This window comes from Plectropomus leopardus, chromosome 12 (genome assembly GCF_026936395.1).
Source record: "Plectropomus leopardus strain MGB_pleo_1.0 chromosome 12, ASM2693639v1, whole genome shotgun sequence".
Taxonomy (NCBI): domain Eukaryota; kingdom Metazoa; phylum Chordata; class Actinopteri; order Perciformes; family Serranidae; genus Plectropomus; species Plectropomus leopardus.
The window spans coordinates 29,191,167-29,215,463 of NC_142187.1; the positions used below are offsets into that span (position 1 = coordinate 29,191,167).

Sequence of the window (24,297 nt, forward strand, 5' to 3'; positions counted from 1 at the left end):
TGCCCACTAATGTCTTCATGGTTCACACATCAGGTCATCGAAAACCTGCTGTTTTATGGTTCCAGCTGAGAACCAAATTTTCAGATCCTGAACCAATTTATTTTTGGTCAAAATGCTCTGAACAGTTCAAAATTAAGTGTTGGAACTGGCAGAGAACGGGTAAAATTTACCCATATGGGTCTGATAACTACATAACTGTAGTCCATAGACTCCCATGCAATAGTTTTAGATTTTCTTAATTTTAAGGCTGGTTTTGTGGATTTCAAGCTTCTTTTTGATAATGATAAATGGAGAGGTTCTTCCCCGTTCTAAAACCAAAATCAAACCCTAAAAAATGTAGGGTTAGCCAGCTAGCTGTAGGTATAGCCAGATGAATGTATACACATGCTATTTTTGCTTTTAAAAGCTCCCTTTATATTCAGATTTCCACATATTTTTACTATAAAGCAGATACAGGTGTGATATAAATCTTGTAAAAGTATCAAAACGCTCAATCCACAAAAAAATGCTTATAGTTAATGAGCCGTCATGACTTCTGTGAGGTTGTGATGTCACAAATATACTATGTAAAGGTAGAAACTACTGCCGCAGTTCCGCTACAGGCGTTTTCTGGCTGCAGTGACGGTGCAGAGATGCAGAGAGCAAAGTCAAAGACCTGAAAACACTGACCAATTACAGCAGGCTTTTCTTGGAGGGGGGAGTCAAAGAGACAGGTGCTAAAACAGAGTGTTTTAGACAGAGTGTGAATACAGGTGTATTCAGGCAGACATTATGAGCAAGGTAATGTATTTTTTTAACTTTAAAGAATGTAAACATGTTTCAGCAGAAATCCAACATACAAAAGTACGAACCTGAAAATTAGCATAATGATTATAACTGCGAATACAGACCTACCCTGCTTTACAGGAACCAGTTAAGGGAAACATGGAAACTTTGCAGATTTTCAACCAGCAGTGTGATATCACAATGTGTGCAGATTAACGGTGTTTCGCTTCCTCCAGAGCTCCCCACCCATTTGCCAGAAAGGTGTGGGCGCTTTCGGCACTGTTTCCCTTAACTGGTTCCTGTAAAGCAGGGTAGGTGTGTATTTACTGTTTTAATTATTAAAGGCCCTGTGTTATGCTTATTTTCAGGTCCATACTTGTATTTGGGATTTTTGCTAGAACATGTCGGTTGAAAAATCTGTGAGGTTTCGCATTTTTTTCTTCTGTCTTGATCACCTAGTGATGTGGTTCACTTCTACACTGTGATGTGTATCGATAGACTGCAACTGTTAACTATCTTTATCTGTTTTACCAGTTTTTTTGCTGTTGAATGAGTTTGACATCCTGTATATTCTTTTCAAACACATATTGTAGACTTTTCTGCCTGCTTCTCTCTGAAACCACCTCTTCTCTCTGAAATGTTCGTATTTCTTCAGCAAGTGGAGTTAGTGATAGTGTGGGCTCGATGCTGGCTCTGACAGCTTGATGGACAAGCTGGGGCAAGGCTTAGCAAATGTTCAAGTGGTGCATAAACATTAACCAGAATGTAGGAAATTAAATGTTTGACACCAAAAAAATTCTGGTGGAGGACCCCCAAACCTACTGATTCATATATATGTTAAAGCAAATCCTCCACTCTTAGGTCTATCTGCAGGCTTTCAAATTTAGCAGATATCAATTACACACTAAGTACCTCACTTTTTAAAAGAAAAAAACATTTTTGTGTGATTTTCATTCATTGAAGTGTTACAAATAAGGAAGACAGTTCTGATTGTGTTTAAGCACCCTACCTCATCTATAGGCATATTTTTAACACTTTATTTATGCCAGTTTTTATACCAATTTTCTACATAACTATACATGTGACATGAGGCAGAACTTACCCTAAAATCACATAACACTCTCTTGATCTGAGACGTCATCCTGTAAAACCATCATGATCTCCATAAACTAAGAAAAACAGTGCATTTTTATAGCCATGCAACAATGCATTTTTTATATAAGCAATGGATTTTAAAATGCTTTATGCTGCTTTGAGTTTCCTTGTCGTCTTTATTTTTAGCTGCAGCTGGCACATGAGAGTTGAAAGCAAGCAGACAGGTCCATTAGTGCTGATGTCATCAGCACACATTCAGACAAACGCACCCCACACTCACTTCAAACTCACCTCAAACTTACCACTTTTTGCACCAAGATTCATGAGAAATTACAAACAAAAATATTAATAATTAATTAATAATTAATCCTTTTTTCCTTTCCATTTTTTACGTCTTTTTACCATGTCATTTGATTGCTGATACAGTATATGCTTCAGTACAGAGCATTAAGTTAACACCAGGCGTGAACCATTTTCCAAATATCTCATAAATGCATGAATTGAAATTCCTGGAAACCAGCTCAAAAATACAAGTTACAACCTCCGGTAAAAAATGTTTTTGATGTTGTTCGCCTTACAAATTCCAGAAAACCAATCTAAATACAGCTCTGTCAGAAAAATAGTAATTAAGAGGATCTTAATTGCTGTAGACTTATAGTTTATGTCTGTGTAGCTCGACTGTAACGCTCTGGCAGCCTGCTGTAGATCACATGCAGACGGCTCTCTCTCCAAATTTTCTTTGGCTGGATCATTTTCCAACAGCCCTTTTTCATTCAACGGCAGAATGAAAACTATGTCCTTTCTAACCAACTCTGGTATTAACATCAATTTGAACATTCCTAAGTAAGAACACAGGCATATAGATATGCAGCCCAAAGGGGAAAAAAATGAACCTCCAGTAACTCATATTACTAATGTGAACAATGTCCTTTTGATGTCTGACTTCTGGGTCTCTCTCCTGCTTCTTCTCTGCTACTTCTCTCCTGCTCTGCTCAAAACAAAGAGGCACATGATCCAAAAAAGGAGATAGGAGATCTGCACCGTGTCGCTCCTTCAAGAGGTGAAGTTAGGGAGGGGGGGCACACACAGCTCTGGAGTAGCCAACTTGGGGAGTGGCGGTACGGGTAAACGGTGGGAAAGGGCTGTCACTAGAGACTGGGGCTGTCTCCAACCCTGCAGTCAAGTTTAAATCACACAGAGCTCCACCGACTCTCAGTTTGCATCCTCCTCTCTGCTCACTCGCTCTGAGCTCCCTCTCTCCTCCTCTCCATCTGCTAGTTGCTCTCCACTTCAGAGCTCCTGCGAGGCGTCTTCCTCTGAACATCTGCAACAACTTTTCACCTTAAGAAATAAAAGCTTTTTTTTTTTCTTTTGAAGCCTGAGACACAGCTGTCACCATGGAGGCCATCAAGAAGAAGATGCAGATGCTGAAGTTGGACAAGGAGAACGCCATCGACAGGGCAGAACAGGCTGAGTCCGACCAGAAGGCAGCGGAGGATAAATGCAAGCAGGTGAGACAAAATGTGATGGACTGAGGCTGTTTAATAATCAGGTATTATCAAATATGGACTGCCATGTATTTAAGATATATCATCATATATTGATATGATATTATTATCATTGATTCCATAAAAGAAAATTTGAGAAAGAATCAATTAATCAATCAATTAATCTCAACAAGCTATAATTAAAAAAACAAAATAAGGTATTTTTGTGTTTTTATTTTTTGTAGTTTATTGTGATGTATTCATCACAGTCTAATATAAACTGGTTTTTTGTGTAAATATATTTTAGTAATTTTCCACATCATGATATATATATCAGTATCAAAAAGTATTTTTCATAATGTTGTATTAATCTTAAATAGATTATTCTGTGAATTAATTTAATTGATAAATAGCATTACAGATGAGTGAAAAAAAATTATATATTTATCTTAAGTATATTGCATAATCCTATCTAGAGTGGAAAAAATATCAAGGTTATTGTGACATTTAGTTGCTTACTTCAGAACAAATTTTGAGTCTCTTTCATCCACCAATAAACGAAATTTAATTTAAGTAGATTGTTTTGCAAATTAGTTTGATGTAAGTTACATGGCTAATCAGGTCTAAAATAATGGAAAAACACTAAACACTTGTGCAGACTGCAAAGGGGCTCGACATAAAATGTCAAGTATTTCCCAAAGCACCAAATGTTGAATTAGAGAGCAGCTGACACTGAGCCCTGGGGTCTTTTATTTTGGTGGGCAGGAGAAAGTGGAGGATGCCCACAGGGACGCACAAACTGTCTGGCATAGTGACGACTGTTGGTCATAAGCCTACTATCTAAAGTGAGCAGGAGGGATTACACGAGGACACCAGAAGTGGTTCTGCAGGAGTTTAAACGTTTAAAGGGACGGTTTATCCCCAAATCAAAATATGTATGTTCCCTCTTGCCTCTAGTGCTACTTCTTAGTCTAGATCGTTTTGGTGAGATGATCTGTTGGAGATATTGGCTGTAGAGATGTCGGCTGTCTTGAAAATAATAAAACTAGATGGCACTCGGCTTATGGTGCTCAAATTGATGAAAAACTACACCTGAAAAACAGAACAGCAGTATTTCTTTCCAGAAAACATGACCCGGTTGCTCAAGATAATCCACAGACATGTACATCATGTACATACATGCAGATATAAACATTAATGGCGTCCTGCGGCTGAGCGTTAACATAAGCTAGCTCAGTGGTGCTAGGTGAGCTAGCAGTAGATGCACACTATGAAGAGGGCATCATTAAAGTTTACATCTCGCACTATCGTAAGCAGAGCCTCTCATCCATGAGTAGATGCACTCATCCTTCTGCGGGATGGTACCGCTGGCAGGTGTAGTTTGGTAGAAAGAAAACAGTTCCTACATGAAACTGCTCAAAACAAATTCTGTGAATGATCTTGACGGGGTCATGGTTTATAGAAAGAGACATTGCTGTTGAGTTTTAACATTGTTTTATTGAGCATCATAAGTATAAAATATGCATTAACTAGAGAAAAGACCGGTGTACAATGCCCACTTTTTTTGCTGTTGAGTTTTTATGTGTATATTTTTGCCACTTTGAGCCACAATCAAACATCTACTTCCACTACATTGGAGAGAAGGCAGACATCACACCAAAACAGTCTAGATGGATTAATAGCTCTACAGGCAAGAGAAAAAAAAAAGTTTTAACAAAGAGTGAACTGTCCCTTTAAGTCTGCAACATATCAAAGAAAACCTCACAAATTCCAAATATCTGCACATCCATATTTGGTGCTGGGAGAGGCTGAGACAGTTTGATATTTATTTCTAGAGCTCACTTAATGATAGCATAAGTAAGTAAGTGTGTACCACTTGACACAAGCAAAGTAGAGTCTAGAGCTGTAATATGATGTTTGAGGTTTCTAAATAAAGGCAATTATTGCACAGTGGGGGTTGGTGTCGTCATCATGGCAGGACGACAGGAATGCTCGAGAGCAGGAGAGGCACGGACAAAGCCGGGATCTACATTAAAGCACTTGGAAAGAATCTTCTCTCTGGTTTCTAATGCCCTAATCATACCCTCAGAGAGCACGAAGAGTGACAGTTGTCACTCGCACTGCACATATGGACCGCCGCGTCTTCCACATCAACCAGCAGTCAGCATGAAATCCTAGAAGATTATGCAGAGCTCTTTAGTTTGTTTGGATGGCACTGATTCAAGCAGTGCTAAGATATGCTTTCTTTGCTATTCTTGGCATGATGGGGCGAACATCAGAGTGGAGTCAGGCTGACAGAGGGCACTCAAAATACACAAAACTAATACTCAGTCCTAACATACATTACAGGCAACAGTCTCCAGCAGCAATTAAGGGATTGGCTTACCAAATTACAAAAGAATTTTAGAAATTCAGCAGCAGTCCATCTTTTCAGAAGCGATGTCCCGTTAATAATTCACAGGCTTCATCACAAAGGGTTGACATAGGAACTACTTTTTACAGAAGAAATAGTCTTGATGAAAACTTTTGACTGCAAGCTCTTAAGATTTAAAACAACTATCTGATGAATTGCCATAGATTTTGTTCAGACATTTATGGTTCCCAGAGGAAGAATCGTGGTGACATTGGTGTTCATCTTCCTCTAGTGTCACCATGAGGTTGATATTTAGACTTTAAAGCAAAAAAAAAAAAACAAGCAAAAAAACTTTTGGAAGGATTGCTATGACATTTGGTATGGACCAATTGTGGCCCTCAAACCAAATTTAAATGGTCCTTGGCTTGACTTCAAAATCAACTAACATGTGGCCCCCCACAGAATATTGGTTAATCAAACAATATCACTTTTTTTCCTTCACCTCACAATGGCAGGACTTTTGTACAGTTTGTAGACATGCAACGAGAAGGAACTAAGCAGGCGTATCTGATGTGTTTTCATAAAAAGATTGTAAACAAGCAAACGAAACAGTTACCTATCAGCCGACGTTTCCTGTTAGGTAGTGGCCACAACAAAGAGGTGTGAAGTCAACAGTGAGGACCGACACTTTGAGGAGCAGTGGAAAGTTAAACACTTTTTCACTAAATGATGAAACAGTTGCATTTGTCTCATTTGTATGTTTTTTTAAATTAAAAAACCCATTTGATGTGAGAAGCAGCTAGCCCCCAGGTAATTTTCATATTATCTTATCTGGCCCCCATTCATAAAAGTTTTGACATAAAATTAACTGTATGGTGAGTTCAGCTTGAGTTCAGTACAGGTCAGGATTTCTGGTTGGATTGGATTTCAAATGTATTTTTTTGGCGCTTTGAGCACCACAAGCCGAGTGCCATCAAGTTCCATTATATTGGAGAGAAGGCAGACATCTCTGTGGCCAATATCTCCAACACTTAGCACCTCACACTAAAATAATCTAGATTGATGAACAGCACTACAGGTAAGAGGAAAAAAATTTGTTTTTGATTTTCGGAGTGAACTGTCCCTTTAAGTGCTTTAAATCTTAAAGCTGTGGTCAGAATTCCCTGCTACGTTATTATATAAAAACAAACATTTTTTCCATGCAGTTTTTCATTCATACGTATCTGTCCTGACTCCGTGTCACGTTTGTCTTCTTCCAGCTGGAGGACGAGCTGCTCGCTCTGCAGAAGAAAATGAAGGGAACAGAGGACGAGCTCGACAAGTACTCGGAGGCCCTGAAGGATGCTCAGGAGAAACTGGAACTGTCGGAGAAAAAGGCCACAGATGTGAGTTAACCACAAAGACGCCATCTGAAACACATTATCCACATTACAGCGGAACACCACAACTTCTAAGTTTCAGTCCTCAAACCTATTGATTACCACTCTGTCAGATGGACATCACTCCATGACTTAAAAAAAGACCAGCAACAGAGACACATTCAGGTTTTGCAAACACAACTTCTTTACTGTGACTATTTTAAAAAGAATCAATAACTTAATGTATTATAAACTCAGTCTGAGTGTAAAATACACTTTTACTGTTTACAAGCCCAAAAAAGACCATACCTGGACTCAGCATAACAGTTCAGTGTTTAGTGATGACACATAGCAGAAGAGTGATTTTAACACTGATATTCAGAATATATAATAAATTAAAAAACTACATATAAAATAAATACATTTGTTATAATCATGGAAACTATCTTTAAACTCCCCTTGCTTTTTATGATTGCAACAAAACAAAGGAAAACAAGAATACAAGAAGACCATCATGCCAAAGATTTGCTGTGAGATTAAATTTTAAAAAAATCTCTTTTTAACACAGGTACTGTACGGTATATATGTCGAAAAAAACATTTACACAAAACTCCTACTTTCAATCTGCTACCCAGCACCTACTTATCAACCGCAATGTAGAAGGCAACTGACAACCCTGAAGTGAGTCCTTAAATGACGTGTGAAACTTGTATTTTATAATCCACACAATGTTGAGAATCACTGAGTTATTGGCATCTTTGTGAGGTCTGAAACGGAGCCATTTCTCAAGCACAGACAAAACTTGGCCGGTCTGCAGCCGACCAGGAATCTCAGGAATGCAGCTTAAGCAAACAGAGAACCCCGTACTGCAGTGTCTAATGAAATCAATGCTCTGGCCTTTTTGGGGGCGGAGATATCACACTCGGCTCTGTCTGGCCGTACAGTACATACCTCATCAGCAACAATGACCATTCACCTTTTAAAGAGCAACTCTTTCATTCATGATCTTTCTTTTACAATATCACCTCAGTTACCTGAGAAAGACGAGACCGGATCTGATTAAGTGTTATCTTTGAGCCAAAGCAAAACATCCTGCAGAAAAATATGGAGACAACTAAAAACAACAAAACGGCTCAACTTCGTTTGCTTTTTTTAGGCCGTCATGACAAATATTACTGATATGACATCAGATCTAATGTGGTTTTATTAGTGACGTCTATTTTTTTTTTTCAAATTTTAGAAAGATGCATTATCTAGGAGTAAAAAGAGTACACATAGAACCACCCGGGCTCCAAATAACATTTATTTTCATCATCAGTTAAGCTGATCATTTTCTTGATTCATTGGCATATAGAATAATGAAAAAAAAATTTCATAGTTTCTCACGATAAATTTTCTTAAGCCTAACATGCACGGGCGGATTATTCGACAGAATGGCCCCTGGACGCAGATATGCAAAGGTCCCACAGCCTCTCCTATACCGGAGCAAGACGCTAACACGTCTTTGTGATGGTTTTTTTCCTCTTTTTGGTTGTTGTTTTGCATTTCCTTGTAGTCATTATGCATCTTTTTTTCTTTTTGTGTCTCTTAGTGTTAACGTCTTTGGCTTTTCATTTTGTGGAGCTTTTTTGTCGTTCTGTTTCTTTTTAAGTTAATTTTATGTGTCTCTATGGTATTTTGGTTTTTTTTTGCCATTTTGTGTCGTTTTGTGTTTCTCTATGTGTGCATTTAAGGTAATTTATGTGTCTTTAAAGTCTTTGTTTTTGCGATTTTGTGTCTCTTTGTGTGTTACTTTAAGGCCATTTTATGTCTCTTAAAGGTAATTTGTAGGGTTTTTTTTTGCCATTTCGTGTCTCCTTTTAGTCATTTTATCTCTCTTTGTATTTTTTATTAGTAATTTTGTGTCTCTTTAAAGTAATGTTTTTGTATGTTTAGGTCGTTTTGTGTCACATTGTGTCTCTTCCTGGTCGTTTTGAGTGTCTTCCTGGCCTATACGTGTTAATTTGAGTGACATTTTACGGTGAGGCCCCCAGATATTCATTCAAATGGCTATTACATGATAATAACAAACATAAAGTAAAGAACCAGTGAATGTTTTCAAAATGGAAAAAAGAGTTGCTGGTTAATTTTTGAATAATTGATTGTTTATGCCATAAAAAATATTATTAAAATGAAATTGAACATATAGCATCAAATGAAAGTAGCCTCCACATTATGTCTAAAATCACAGCTAAACCCAGGCAAGATAAAATCCCAAAGGTTAAAGGTCAGATTACAAGCGATTGCTGTCTCAGATGACATATCAGATGCCCACAAATGTGCTTTTTGTTGGTCCTTACACCTCTAAGTCTTCTTCTAATGTGTTTCACACTGCTTATGAGGGATGCTGATATGTACAAATGTGATACAAGGACACACAGAGAAAATAAACTGCTGTGAAAAATGAGGAAGAGGAGGAGGCAGAGGGGGCGCTGAAGGAATGTGTCGCCACCCGATGGCTGCGGGTCACGTCTGCAACTAAATCAATTTACATTCCAGGCCGCTGCAGGTCAGCAGCCCCTGTCCAAGAGGATTATTACCGCCCACACCCCTCCCTCAATAACCCCTTTCCCCTGCAGGAGCAAATCTTTGCACCTTTGACTTCCACACAGTCTCACAACACACTTTAACTTAACTTTTCTCTCTCACACAACCATATCCTGTTATGATTCATGTATGTGAATCAGACTGGTGAATCAGATGAGGCAACAACACTCCTCCTCCCTTGATCTTTGTGCCCTCCTCCTCTCAATCAGAGCTGAAAAATGCAGCCCGAGCAACACCTTACGTTTGCCATATAAGTCCACAATAGACTCGCGCACTGGCTGCGTTACACACCTCTTTTGTGGAGGAAAAGAGCAATGCCTTCCCCTCCCAAATCCGGTGATGTCATCTGAGACAGGCTTTCTTCACGGGATTGGACGATCTCGCCATAAATTTCCTGAAAACTCCCAGCCCTTTTCCCCCATCCCAGCCCAGCACGTCCCTGACTTCCTGCCCGAGGAAAAAGTTTCACTCGGAGCTTGCAACTTTGACGCAAATTAGTACCTTTTTAAGGATACAGCCGGTCGATTTAGACGGCTACATTTTTGGGAGCTTCTTTACTTCATTTTTGAGGAAACAAAGTAAACGAAGAAATGGAGGCGATAAAGAAGAAAATCCAGACTCTGCAGCTACAAGCTGATGAAGCAGAAGATCGCGCACAGGCGATACTGAAGGATTTGGAGACTGAACGGAACTGCCGCTCCAGCGTGAGAAAATTCATACATTATACAACTTTAGTCGCATTTTTACTCAATCTTTACTCCAACATAAATGTTGAGCATTTTAAAAGGAGTTTGTAAATAAGTTACTCTCAGTGGACAATGGACTGTAGGAAGCGATAATGATACTCCCACAATGCCCCCTGAAAGAATTTCAAACTTCCTCGGCGTATCCCTTTAGTAAACTTGTTAATTTTATTTTTTAAGTTGTTTATGTGGTTGTTTTTAGGTTTATGGGAGGCAGGGGTATCATTATTGCGACACTACTTCCTGGACTTTTGTTCGGCGGTTATCTAACTTAAACCCGCCCTCGATCTTCTCAAACACCTTCAAATGCGACGCGAGTCTTCAGTAACGCGTCAAGCGTGTTTGTTAACAATTAAGGTGTGGCAGGCTTGTTACGTATTAAACGTTTATTTTTTTAACCAATTCTTGTCAAAAACACGTAGTAAGTGGTTTATATCTGTTTTATGCTTTGTCCTTCCCCGCCATTTGAGCTTTTGGTGTGAATAACATTTGACACATATCTGAAATTAGGACTTATCCTCCCTCCTCCTCTTTAGCCTCTACGCAGGAAGAAGACAGCAGACATGGTTATCTGTGATATCAGTCCCACAGGAAACAGGCACAGAAGAGGCACTCTGTTGTCACACAAACATTAGAAAAGTCAGGCCAGCTGTACCACTTCAGATATGTCAGGGTTAAGTCCGCCTCTCTGTTATTCTGCATCAGCAGTTTTCAAAGTATCTAGTCAGGCTGCAAAGTCCAGAACTCATCGTGGTTGTTGGGAGTGAAATTGTTTAACACGGAAGACGTCTTGCACGGGAAAAAAAAGAAAACTGGAATGTAAGCATGCCCAAACAGACATGCAATGAGTGCCAAGGAATAATAGCTACACCTTAATAACAACCAATATGCAGCTTATAATATTCCTTGTTACTGCAGGAAATACAGGAACTGATTACACCTGCAGTATTAATGAGACCTAACTTTTATAGCTTGTTTTCAGTGTGCATTTGGCCGACAGTGTCCTTCCTCTTGTGGCAGCAGCTTGTTTCCTGGCTGATTTCTGACCTGTAACCTCTCTGTTTCTCTCTGTTTCTGTAGGCGGAGGGCGAAGTGGCATCCTTGAACCGCAGGATCCAGCTGGTGGAGGAGGAGCTGGACCGCGCTCAGGAGAGACTGGCCACAGCCCTGCAGAAACTGGAGGACGCTGAGAAGGCTGCGGATGAGAGTGAAAGGTGAGAATCAACACAGACATCAGTAGTAATACATTGACAACAAGTTGTTAACATCAAGCTACACGACTGGAAAATTAGCAGTTTATGGCTATAAGGGTCCCACAGTGGCTCAAACTGCCCAAGTTTTGATAGTGAGCAGTGAAGAGGAGCGTCACAGGATGGGATGAGTAGGATGGACACATTTTAGTTGTATGAAATGAACGACGGGGCAGAGCTTCTACCTTTGGAAATATATGATGAAATAAAAAATATAATATTATCTGTTAGCTACAAAAGAAAAAGACCAGAAGATACAAATTATATATATATATATATATATATATATATATATATATATATATATATGTATATATGTAGTAATAACTGAATTTTAAAAAATTAAGATAAATAATAATAATACTGTGATCAGAATTGTAAATGTTTAGATATAGGTGTGACAGATTACAAATGTTGTAAAGAAGTTATTGATAATAATTCAATTGTTTACTTCTTGCCACTCCTTTTTGCACAGGTAAATTGAGGCAACTTGTGGATTGAATTTTTTCTTTTCTTTTTTTTTTGTTTTAGTTCATACGTTTTTAACTACTGTTTTTTTCTGTCTTAAATGTTTGAAATAAAAACATAAATCTGTCAATCAATTGGAAACTAATAATTATAGCTATACAAAGATTAAAAAATAAGTACCTCAAACATTGCAGTATCACCTGGATAATTAAACAGTATTGTAAGGTTATTTAATGACGATGAACTGTAAATGTTTAGATCTTTGGTTTTATTGTTAAGCCGTTCCTAACGACTAATTGCCCTGAGGTTTAAATGGAAGTTTAAACTTATAAACACTTAGAAAACAGTAAAAATGTATAACAATTTAATCTGTAAGTTAAGTAAACACTGTCTGAAAAAAAATATTTCATATATTACAAGAGCCATTTGAAAAATTTTAATTAAATAAAAAAAACCTTACTTAATAAAAGCTAAGAAAAAAATGTATTGAAAACAATATTCTTTAGGAAATTAAATCTTTAGGAAACAGGTCATACTATTACAACAGCATTTTCAGTGGGTGAATGGAGTCCCATAAAAAATGATTTTAGTATTAAATTAAATTGTCTTGTTTTTTTTGTGTCAACTATGAAGGGCAGCAATGTTTAATGCACTAGTGGAGTAACTGTCCACATCCCTAATTACTATGAGCTAATGTGTAGCTTTTACGGAGAGCAAAAGGTGCAAAAAGCCCTGGCCGCTGCATTGTGCCGGGACTTAAAACATTAAAAAAATAAACATACAGTTAGAAGCAAATCTGCAGCAAAGTGTGGCGTCCTTGTGGTCTGGTTGAACTGATGGCTTTCCGTCTCTGTGATCATCAGAGGCATGAAGGTGATTGAGAACAGAGCCATGAAAGACGAGGAGAAGATGGAGATCCAGGAGATGCAACTCAAAGAGGCCAAACACATCGCTGAGGAGGCGGACCGCAAATACGAGGAGGTGCAAAGGAGATCACATTTCCGCTGGCTTTCTTTTTTAAGAAGTAGTGTCTGCTTTTACTTAATGGTGATTTTATTTCTGTTTTTAATGTCAGGTTGCCCGTAAACTGGTGATCATTGAGGGTGAGCTGGAGAGAGCAGAAGAGAGAGCAGAAATTGGAGATCAGTAAGCACAAATCCTTATATGTGTGATATTGTTGTTAACCAGAAAACAGGTCAAGAAAGTGCAGAAAATGTACATGTATTTCCTTGATTCATACAGAAAGTGTTGTGATATGGAGGAGGAGCTGAAGAACGTCACCAACAACCTCAAGTCACTAGAGGCTCAGTCTGATAAGGTGAAGTGTTGTTCATCTCTCCTGATGGTGCAGTTCGATGGTGCATGTCCTCTGTATCAGCCTGCTGAAATCAACTTCACACATTGACAATCAAAGGTCAAAGGAGTCGCTCAGTGAAACCACTCAGCTGATCCCCCGGAGCAGCAGAGCATCTTGACTTTTTATTACATGTTATAAAATAGAGGAAGTGCGACCCATTCAATAACCTGCCTACACAGGTGAATACAGTCCAGAATGTACGGTGGCCCTGAGGGTGGAAACATAATGACATTTCACAAAACAAACTTCACAAAACACAACATTTTACCAACATTTCAAAAACCACAGCATTTCACAAAATGACGTTAAACAAAACATGGCATTTCAAAAACACTGTTTCACAAGACAACATTTTGCAAGAAAAAACATTTTGGAAAACACATTTCACAAAACAGATTTTGCAGAACAACATTTTACCGTACTCAACATCCATCCATTTCATAATCGACGGCTTTTGTGTTGTGAATGTTGTTGTGTTTTGACCCTCAGGGCCACCGTAAGAAAGAGCATCAAAAGTGCAACACTCTCATCTAACCTTCTGAAAAAGAGACAGATATCACCTGTTTATCAACAGTGTTTACAAAATATATAATAAGCATTAAAATATAGAATTGACACATGTAGTAACTGTGATGTTAATTGTTCTGGCAATTAAAAGCTTTTTTTCTGTTTCTATAGAGCTCTGCAAAAGAAGACAAATATGAGGAGGAGATTAAAGTTCTGACCGACAAACTCAAAGAGGTAAGTTCATGCTTAAGCTATATTTTCTGAGGGAAGTGGTGTTTGGGTGATAGATAATTATATTATTTCCTTTCAAAGGCTGAAACCCGTGCAGAATTTGCAGAGAGGACAGTGGCTAAGCTGGAAAAGAGCATAGATGACTTAGAAGGTACGCTTCATTTAAATCCTTCTTTTCAATTCTTTCTTTACTTGACTTTTGCTCAGTCTTTCTTAATTTTCCTAATCTTTGATCGATTTTCTGTCTTTTTCCTCCTGATTTCTGCATTTTCCTCCTCCTGCTCCTTCTCTCTGCCCTTTGACCTGCAGACGAACTGTACACTCAGAAGCTGAAATACAAAGCTATCAGCGAGGAGCTGGATCATGCCCTCAATGATATGAACACCTTGTAATCTTGAGTTTAGCTCAGGATGTTTTCACTCTCCCTTTGTCTCTTAATTGGAAGCACTTTCTCTTCTTTTTTTCTTTTCGCTCTACCTGCCCCTTGCTCCTTTTGCTAAATCTCAATAAAAATATTTTTCTCTTTTACTCTGTCCTCTGTCATTTGCCTGCTTTTCATGTCTCTGCAGCTGTAACACTAGAATAGTTTCTAAGTTTATTTGTCATATTTTATGAGCTCAGGCATTGCACTGATGTGATTCATGCGCTCACTGACACAGCTATTGCATTTTATATCTGCTGTTACTTTTTATTGCAGAGAAACTATCACATGCTAAAGAGGAAAACCTAAAAATACACCAAACCCTGGACCAAACACTGCAAGAGCTCGGTAGCTTGTAAAAAGCAAAGACGAACGTCGAATAAATCCAACAAAAAAAAAACATTTGTTTTGTAAAAGATATTTTCTACATGCCATCCATTCTCTTTAATTTCCCTCTTAAAACCACATGTACCCCTTTTATATATTTATGTTTCTTTTGTTTCTTTTCCTATTTTTTAAAAATGGTTTTGGGTCCATATGATAATCAGTTTCGGTGCTGCAAATTGTGTTGCGGACCGAACTCTGAGCACAAATAAAACTGATGACGACGCCAGTGGTGATGACCGAGTGAGTCTGTGTTGTGAGTTTGTTTGCGTGTGTGTCCTTCAGGCAGTTTCTACACAGTCATAAACTGTTCCAACAGAAACGGCCCATCCTTCAGTCTGCATGTGCTGACATTCCCGCTCTGCTAAGTTTGTGAATTCATCAAACACAAAACCGGAGATTCAGCTGTGCTGCTGCTCTTTGGTCCCACAAAAGTCTCAGTTAAGATGTGCATTAGCAATGATTCAATACAGCAATCAAATGACAAACGCCACGTTAGATTAATGCTAAAGATTATTTGTCCTCAGTAGTGGTGGAATGTAAATATGTACATTTATTCAAGTACTGTGCTTGAAACTTTGAAACCTGGATTGACATCCGATTTCTTATGCTGAGTTCAGGTTTTTTTTATCGAAAACAGTTAATGTCCTGCAAATTGCAAGAAATAAGTAAAAGGTGACAAGAAAAATACCTAAACATTAGTTTAGAGAGAATAATTAGAAAATCATCAAAAACTCGAGAAAAAATATCAAGAAAACTGTTCTTATTATTAGAATTATAGATTTAAAATTGTGATTTGAAAAAAAATTTTTTTAGCACCTTTCCAGGTTCATTTTCTATTTATTTTGTTTTTATATTTTTTCTTTTTTGTTTTTTTTACTCGTTTAACTAACTTTTTATTTGTTTTTATTTTTATGTCATTTTCTTGTTAAGTTGCTCGTTGCCTCATTTCTATGTAGAAATCAAGCCAGGGTTGAATAGAAACTTGAGATACTTTTACTTTGCTTGAATATTATAATCTATGCCATGTCCTACATCTACTCCTCTACTCTTCAGAGGAAAATATTGTACTTTGGTATTGGTACTTCTACTGAAGTCAAGGATCTGGATACTTTCTCCATCACGGGGTCATATTGGCCTTTAGCTCAGACTTTCTGTGGATTATTGGTGAGAATGTGCTAAATAAAAAATTATAATGACAACCTACAGAAACTTTTTTGTTTTGGTTTCTGTTTTATGCAAAAGCACCACATATGTTAGGGAATCAAGAAATGATAAGTATAAAACCACAGTAACTAAATAACCTAAATATCTCAATGGCAAGTGACAAAACTCCATCTGCTGAGGAAGACCATGAAATGTGGGTGAAAACTCCAAGAAAAAACTTAAATTGGTCTTGAATAAAGATTTCTTTTTGTCAAACAGTAGAAAAGATGACAGCAACAACTCATTCTAAAAATACCACACATTAAAGTCCTGCATTTAAAGTTTTACCTAAGAAAAAGTAAAAGCATTAAGTTCTGTTTATTTCATGTTTTTTTTGGATTAATGTTCACTGACTGGTTACATTTTCAGCTCAGTACGTCTTTCATGTTATTTATCTTTTGCTGTATTTTTTTTTTACAATGTTAGTTTAGCTCTTTTTTGTACTTCTCTCCTGAAGTTGTTTTTGTTTATTTTTCTCCTGAAGTTGAGAGGAGGTCTGTTTGTTTTAGCCTGTGGCCCTTTACCACCCCTGACACATTTCAGAGCAGGAATAGTGAATACTGTGCTATGAATACTATAATATACAGATAGAAGATAATTAGTCTTATATTAACATATACCAGAGTAAATACAGATTGCACAAGGCTGACATAGCTGGTAACTTGTGGTCCAACTAACTTCCTTTTTTCGTAGAGGATGTGTAAGAGTTAGAACTGTGTGAAATGAGAAATAATGAATGCTGGAAAATATCTGATGCAAATATCTATCTATCTACCTATCTATCTATATATATAAGTATATATACATACATAAATTGCGTGTTTGTTTGGTATTCTGATGTACCGCTGAGTGACACACCTAATCATGTAATTTTTCTATGTAAACCCCCCCAATGTCATCAGTACATGAGATATGTCATGAGTAAAATACATGACATGATATGGTGACAGTCAGGGTTGGAAATTATCTCCAGCCAAATGCTGGTAAAAATATGCAGGTGGCTGTAAGATTTGCTTCAAATGTGTGAATAATCACTTATTTACAAAGTAATCTATTGAGTGACTTGTAAATTTTGTAATCCACCAGCCAAAGTGGCACATGGACGAAAAATAAATAAATTCCTGAGTATTCCTGATGACAGTAATTTAAAAAAAAAGTATTAAAAAAAATAAGGTGCACTGTCATACAATTTACAATACATTTAAAATAAAGTACACGTTTTATAAGTACACCAAAAACTAGAAGTATGTAGAATTAACTGTTAGTATACTTTTATTATACAGCATATCTTTCAAAAGTACAAATATACTTAGAATAACTCCCGTATACTTAAATTATATTTATAATACCCTTCTTTTTTTGTTTTTTTAACCCGGTAACGCCCGCTGGTCGCGTTCAAAAATAAACAGCCGGTGAATTCCGGTCCAGCAGGGGGCGTCATTTCCGCACCGTCACATCGCTGCTTCGCCGGGCGGGATTTCCGCAATAATATCAAGTATGGCGAAAACATACGACTATTTGTTTAAATTACTGTTAATCGGCGACTCTGGTGTCGGGAAGACCTGTGTGCTCTTCAGGTTTTCAGAAGACGCCTTCAACTCAACGTTTATCTCAACCATAGGTACGTTGTTACTCAAGTATACTGTGTTATTCTGTCTGTTTACAACGGGCTGTCCCTGAGGCTACGTCTACTTGCTGGAATGCTAGCTATGCTAATAGGGCTGGAAGTAGTTTCTCTTTCACATTAACAAGATGTCTTGTCATTCTGTAAGATATCATACATGGACTGAGTTTATAAGAGGTGACAGGAATATATGCTGTTGCGTTTGTGTGTTTTTTTTTATATGTAGAAACATTTGTGATGTATTATGAGTGTGTGCCGGGTGGTTCCCGTCAGCTAACGTTTGCGGTTAGCCATGTAGCTCTAGCGTTAGCCATTAGGTGCCGTCTACATTCTGGTAAGACACCGGAAACCCTGTTATAACACGTCGTAGCTAGTTAATTCAGGCTTGATAAAAGGCGCAATGGTTCCTTTATGCACGTTTTACTGCCGTATGCCACGACAAGAAGCTAAGCAGTCGTTTATTTAAAGTTAAAAAGTGTGTTTTTTTTTTCTTGTTTCACAGCAGTGTCGTCCAGTGTTTGACAGAGGTACATTAAGCTAGAAAGCTAACGTTATAATTGACATGCATGATCCTTCTTTATCCCTCCAGGCATTGATTTCAAGATTAGGACAATAGAGCTTGACGGCAAGAAGATAAAGTTACAGATATGGTAAGTTTGTCGCAGTGTAATTCCTCTCATGTCGGACGTGTTTTGTCTTTATTTGGCTAATAAAGTAGGGATGGTACACACTTAACTCGAGATACCTTCAGGTTCAATAAAGATGCAGGATGCTTACAGGTGATTTACACTCTTAAAATGTTAATTGCAGCCTTAATATTTATTACATTGCTATAAAATGGATTGTAAATGGCCTTAATGGTAATATTAGCAGCATTTATTGCAGGGTTTATCCGTAATTTATGTTTTCAGTGGCAACATAATAGGATTTAGGCCTTTAACAATTCATCAATATAATTACAACCTCTAAATTGACCTTTAATACAAAAGTCTCATACCTTCCTGCTATACAAACATCAGAAAAAGTCTTTGTAAGATAAACCAACTTTCTGAAAGGACAGTGTGCTCTTATTTATTTATTTAAAATTACATTTAGTTTATTTATTTGCATATGTATAAAAAATACAGTAAGGAAAAGTTTAAATATTGATCAGGAGAGGTTAGAAGCCAAACATGGCTTATGAAGATAGCTCTCCAGTTAACTAGAAATAATCATACATAAAAAAAACCAAATAAAATTAAAGATTTCAAAACGGATAAAAGTTCCAAGATGAAGTAATAAAACAAAATTGGTAGATGTACAAATTGTCAAGTTTTTATTTACAAGTTGAAATTCACTGCAAATATTTGAATAAAGGTAATGTATATGTTGATTGTAATGATGGAAGTAGGTTGTTAAAAATATATATTGTCCGCTGTATTCTAATTCATATTGAAGAATATCGAGAATATTATTTATTCTCAGCCTTTCCTGAAAATGACAATTGAAAAGGTTGACATGAAAGTTAATATATATAACAAGGTATTATGTTGCTGGCATGTGTGACTGCAGTGAGATATTGATGGAAACTTTCCCACACAATTTATCCAAATATTTATCCTAAAGGTGTTAGATAAATATTTTTAAACTTTCTGATATTTGAAATGTCACAATTATTCTGTTTTTCAGGGACACGGCTGGTCAGGAGCGCTTCCGAACGATCACAACAGCCTACTACAGAGGAGCAATGGTGGGTTATCTTCATGTGTTGTCAGGCATGAATCCACTTTCCAAGGAAGCCACAGCTTTTGATCTCAGCGTGTCTGTTCTTTGCAGGGCATCATGCTTGTCTACGACATCACCAACGAGAAGTCGTTTGACAATATCAAAAACTGGATAAGGAACATAGAGGAGGTATTTGCTGATTTTAGTAGACAGTAGATCTTTTTTATGTGCTTGCTAGTTCTTCAAACATCCAAATGACACTATGTATAGTGTTGTTTTTTTGTTCAGCGTCTCTTCTCTTGATACAGCATGCATCTTCTGATGTTGAGAAGATGGTTCTTGGCAACAAGTGTGACATCAACGACAAGCGGCAGGTGTCCAAAGACAGGGGGGAGAAGGTGAGTTTGAACTTAAGTAATATATTGTCATTAGGTTGTGTTTGACAGTAAATAAGTCTGGTTCGCTGTTACATTTTCATAAAATGAAAAAGAAAAAACAAAACGGTTTTGGTGAAATGTACGGTTATGTAATTTTCTGGATTTCCTCTAAGCTTGCGTTAGAGTATGGAATAAAGTTCATGGAGACCAGCGCAAAGGCCAACATCAACGTGGAAAATGTAAGTAGTTCTTCCTTAAGTTATGTAAGGAATAAAGGGATTCTGCCAATTTCATGTCTGCTTACTAAAGAAATCAATCAGTTGACACAAAATATTGATTAGAAATTCTGTTATTGATGTTGAAATGATTTTATTGCTTCTGAAGTGTCTGATCTGAACTGCTCCCAAAGCAATGCGACAGAGCGCATCGTATAGTACTCTAAAACCCTCGCCTACCTGAGGAGAAAAGTAATGGCCCAAAAAATATGCAATAAAGGAATGAACTGCTAGAAAAATGCCTGTAGCCAGTGGAAAAAATGATTTTAGCTCGTAAAAATGTTATCATCCTGTGTTTAGCAGGGAGGAGAAGTACCTCAGTACTGTTGGTCCATTTCTGTGTCTCATCTCCTTGCGTTGCTTCTTTTGGAGGAATGACATGTCATCGATGTGACTGTGTGTATTTGTTTTGATTCACAGGCATTTTTGACGCTCGCCAGAGACATCAAATCAAAAATGGACACAAAATTGGTAAGAAGTTTTGTATAATACAACTTTTTTTTCTTTTTTTTTGCAATGTTAGATTTTATTCATACACGAGCAACAAACTTAAGACAAACAGGCAAATAGCAGCGTTCAGTGACAGGACATGCACATTCAGTGTTCAAAAAGTCCATCCTGTTTTTAAAATCTCGCAGGTTCATTATAGAGTCTAATCTAAGGTGACTCTGCAGCTGACACTGAGATGACAGAGCAAAAACATCCGTTTTCTCATTCAATTTTTAACATAAATAAGGAGGCAGTTTATTTTAAATGGCCCTATAGAGAGAAGCCTTGCCTTTCCATTATCGCTCACATAACACGCCTACGTTGCCTTTGATTAGAAATAATGACTGTGACTGTTAAAGAAATAAACTTCTTGGGATGTTATCACGAGAGCAGAAGATAGATAGAAGATAAATTATGTTCTATCGACATTTCAAAATTATTACTTTATTTTTGCGCAAATCTGTAATGGAAACCCACCTAGTGATATGTTTGTCATTCTGCAGGAGGGTAACACGCCGCAGGGGAGCAGCCACGGAGTCAAGATCTCCGAGCCTCAGAAAAAGACCAGCTTCTTCCGCTGTAGCCTACTCTGAGGACCGAGGCCTTCGATACCGGCTGCCAGCTGGCTGGACATAAATGGACTGTGCTTGCTCTTAGCACTTCCTTCCCCCTTCCTTCTCTCTCCCCATCCATGACCTGTCCTCCCAGTCCACACAAACCATTCTATTCCCAGTAAGCTGAGGACTTCCCTTCCTCTCTTCTTCTCCTTCTTCTTCTTCTGAAAGCTTCCAGTGCTGCATCTCTTCCGTTTTAAAGAGATCTGTTGTCTTCATGGGTCAGGGTGCTTGACTGGTGGAGGACTCAACCAGGAGCATTGTCCAGTTATTTCTCATCACACAAAAGACAGGCTCTTACTTCTGACGTTAGTCTCTTTGTACAACGCGCTCACATTTCACACAGCCGGTAGCACAACCGAGGGTGAGAAATCGTTAAATTAATGTCAAGGTTTTGGGATTGCAAATGCAAATGTGATATTTAGATCTATTTTTATTAGTGCTCTTTCCCCTTTTTAAGTGATAAATGTCAACCAGAGACTGATAGGCTTGAGCTCTAGAAACAGAGTTGCTTTCATTTTCATTTCAGCAGTCGGGAATCATATCACACATAAGGCTTTCAAGGATCAGTGTATTGAAAGGTTTTTTTTAATTTGAGTTCTGCCTTTTTTGCTTTGCATGTAGTCCGTGACAATCACATGATGTTTCTTAAAATGCGTGTTTCATCTCGCCCTGATCATTACGCACCGCCTCCAACTCTTTCTAACCGCTCTGCAATAGCTTTCAGGTGCTGCAAGGCAGTTTTCTGCAACACAAAAGCTAAAAACACAATTCAGATTTCTGCCTCTGTAGATAAAGTTTTCTGTCACATTATCAGCAGAACATTAGTGAGGTGACGTGTTTCTGCTTCGGCTTTCTCTGGTGTCGTAACCTGCAGGAAAGTATTGTAAATCGTGGTGTGAAAGTGCATTGCTATAGTACACTATTTAGGAAAATATCAAAATGTGCACGCTGTATGATAAAAATAATACTCCACAATTGAGTGCAGTGTAATAAGATTAGGGCTGCATTTAACAATAATTTTTTATTCAATTACTCTGCCACTTATTTTCCTGATTAATCTATTCATTTTTGTGTTTATGCAATATCAGAAAAGAGCAAAAATGCCCAAGGAGACGTCTTTAAATGTCTCGTTTTGTTCAATCAGGGTTGCATGTAACAACTATTGTTATTATCCATTATCATAATAGCTATTTTCTTGATTAATCTGTGAATTTTTGGGCTTATACAATATCAGAAAATCGAGAAAAATGCCCAAGGAGACATCATTAAATGTCTTGTTTTGCCTGATCAACGTCCAAAACCCAAAAACATTCAGTCAACTATCACATAAAACAAAGACAAGGAGCAAATCTTCACATTTCAGAAGCTGGAACTAGCTGAATAGATCAACTATCAAAGTTTTGACTAATTGTTTCAGCTCCAAAGATTGCTTTAAAAGGTTGCCTTTGATTTGACTTGAGGGTTTTGTAGCAGCTCTGATTCACAGTCTAGCTAAATGACGTCTCCGGTTTTTTAACCAGCATTTAAAATCACTTGAAGTTTCGCACTGTAAGCCCCCTTCTCCCTCCTGCTATCCATGCAGCTCTCCTTGCACTTTACCAGTAATTCATGTTTTGTGTGTAGTCTGTGCCAAGTGATAGTTTTGCAATACAACAATACAATACTTAGTTTTGAGTCTTGGTGATATAAGGGGCATAATTCCTAAATTTTTTGTACTGCACTTACTTAAAAATGACTTGATATCCTTTGCTATTTCACTGCTAGTGCGATCCACTGTCCTGTTATTAGGTCACTGAAAAACATTGCCCTTAAACAGCTATATATATTTATAAAAAGGAAAAATAATAGGCAAGCCTGTTTCTATGCTACTGCCCTGCCAAATTATAGTTTAAAAGTGATGGATTTTTTTGGCTTATGACTCGAACGCTGGCTTGCCCGACGTTGAAAGGTTCTTCCAGTAGTATTACTCTTTTCTTGTGTTGTTTGATTGTGGCGCTTTAGTGCGACAGCTAGGTGGCACCAGAAGCACCGTACGCTTTAGAGTCGACCACCTGAACTCAAATCTTAATCAGTATTTTAAGAGCCGCGGTGAACTAGACCAAACATGTACCAACTTATTTAACATTGATGTGAGTCTCTGTTCCTCGTGTTTCCTTCCTACATTTGACTCTCGTCTGAAAATCAAACTCCTGTATGCACAATATCAAGGGAGGATCTGCTTTTGCTTGCCTGCACCTTGTTTTTCTTTTTCTTTTTTTAAAAATATCAAATAATTTGGGACCTCATGACTACCACGGCCATTTGTCTTAACAGCTAATACACAGTTCTGTCAAAGGTGAGCTATGCATCGTGAATCTTGGACCTGTGCATATGTGTGTCATGTAATTTTCAGACCTACTCTTAGACCTGTACAGACGAATGTATGGGCTTTTTTTTTGTTTGTTTTGTGTCATTCACTGAGCCAAAAACAGGACTCTGTTTGTAGAAATGACATTGCGACAACAGCACGAGTGGAATCAGGTGTGATGGAGGATCGTTGAAATGTGGCGATAGAGCTGTTGTCTCAATCGAGTGATACTGTAGCTTTAAGTCATAACCAGACACATAGGGAGCAGACTTTTTTTTGTGGGTCTCAAACTGCATCATTTACAGCTGAAGTGATACTCCCTCTTTGAGTTTTTAAATCATATCCTTTAATAACATTCTGTACATCCCTTTTTACAGCCATATTTTCATTCCATCGATTGTGAAGTACACAGGGAGAATAATACATTTTGAAAAAAAAAAGTGAGAAAAACATTGTAAATATCACAGTGAAAAAAAGAGATCTACTTAAATTGTACTGTACTTTCTAAACCCATATAAAATTGTATCTACAATTTGTAGATATGTGTACTTTTGATTTAATAAAATAAGACTATAAAACTTTATTCCTATTCACTATGTTTATTGGCTGGCTGTCAAAGGAAATTACGCTGTCAGTTGACCCCGTGCTCCCAC

At 37.6% G+C, this 24,297-nt stretch overlaps 2 protein-coding genes across 4 annotated transcripts; both read left to right on the top strand.

The window, feature by feature from the left end:
* The first annotated feature begins 3,083 nt into the window (after positions 1–3,083).
* Positions 3,084–15,248, top strand: LOC121951022 (tropomyosin alpha-3 chain-like). Of its 3 annotated transcripts, none has more exons than XM_088085757.1 (9): positions 3,084–3,371; positions 6,960–7,085; positions 11,468–11,601; positions 12,969–13,086; positions 13,181–13,251; positions 13,348–13,423; positions 14,141–14,203; positions 14,282–14,351; positions 14,510–14,871. In XM_088085757.1, the coding sequence occupies exons 1-9, from the start codon at positions 3,258–3,260 to the stop codon at positions 14,590–14,592; spliced, it is 855 nt and encodes a 284-aa protein (XP_087941883.1). In that variant the 5' UTR covers positions 3,084–3,257; the 3' UTR covers positions 14,593–14,871. The 3 variants fall into 3 exon arrangements, with proteins under 3 accessions (XP_087941883.1, XP_042353119.1, XP_042353120.1); XM_042497185.2 differs by lacking the exon at positions 14,510–14,871 and adding an exon at positions 14,898–15,248 and having other exon boundaries at positions 3,093–3,371; XM_042497186.2 differs by lacking the exons at positions 3,084–3,371; positions 6,960–7,085; positions 14,510–14,871 and adding exons at positions 9,929–10,348; positions 14,898–15,248.
* Positions 15,249–17,638: 2,390 nt separating this feature from the next.
* Positions 17,639–24,227, top strand: LOC121951043 (ras-related protein Rab-8A-like). Its single transcript, XM_042497225.2, has 8 exons — positions 17,639–17,832; positions 18,425–18,485; positions 19,504–19,564; positions 19,651–19,728; positions 19,848–19,937; positions 20,090–20,155; positions 20,612–20,662; positions 21,184–24,227. Exons 1-8 carry the CDS (start codon positions 17,709–17,711, stop codon positions 21,271–21,273), a joined length of 621 nt encoding a protein of 206 aa, XP_042353159.1. The 5' UTR covers positions 17,639–17,708; the 3' UTR covers positions 21,274–24,227.
* Positions 24,228–24,297: the final 70 nt, after the last annotated feature.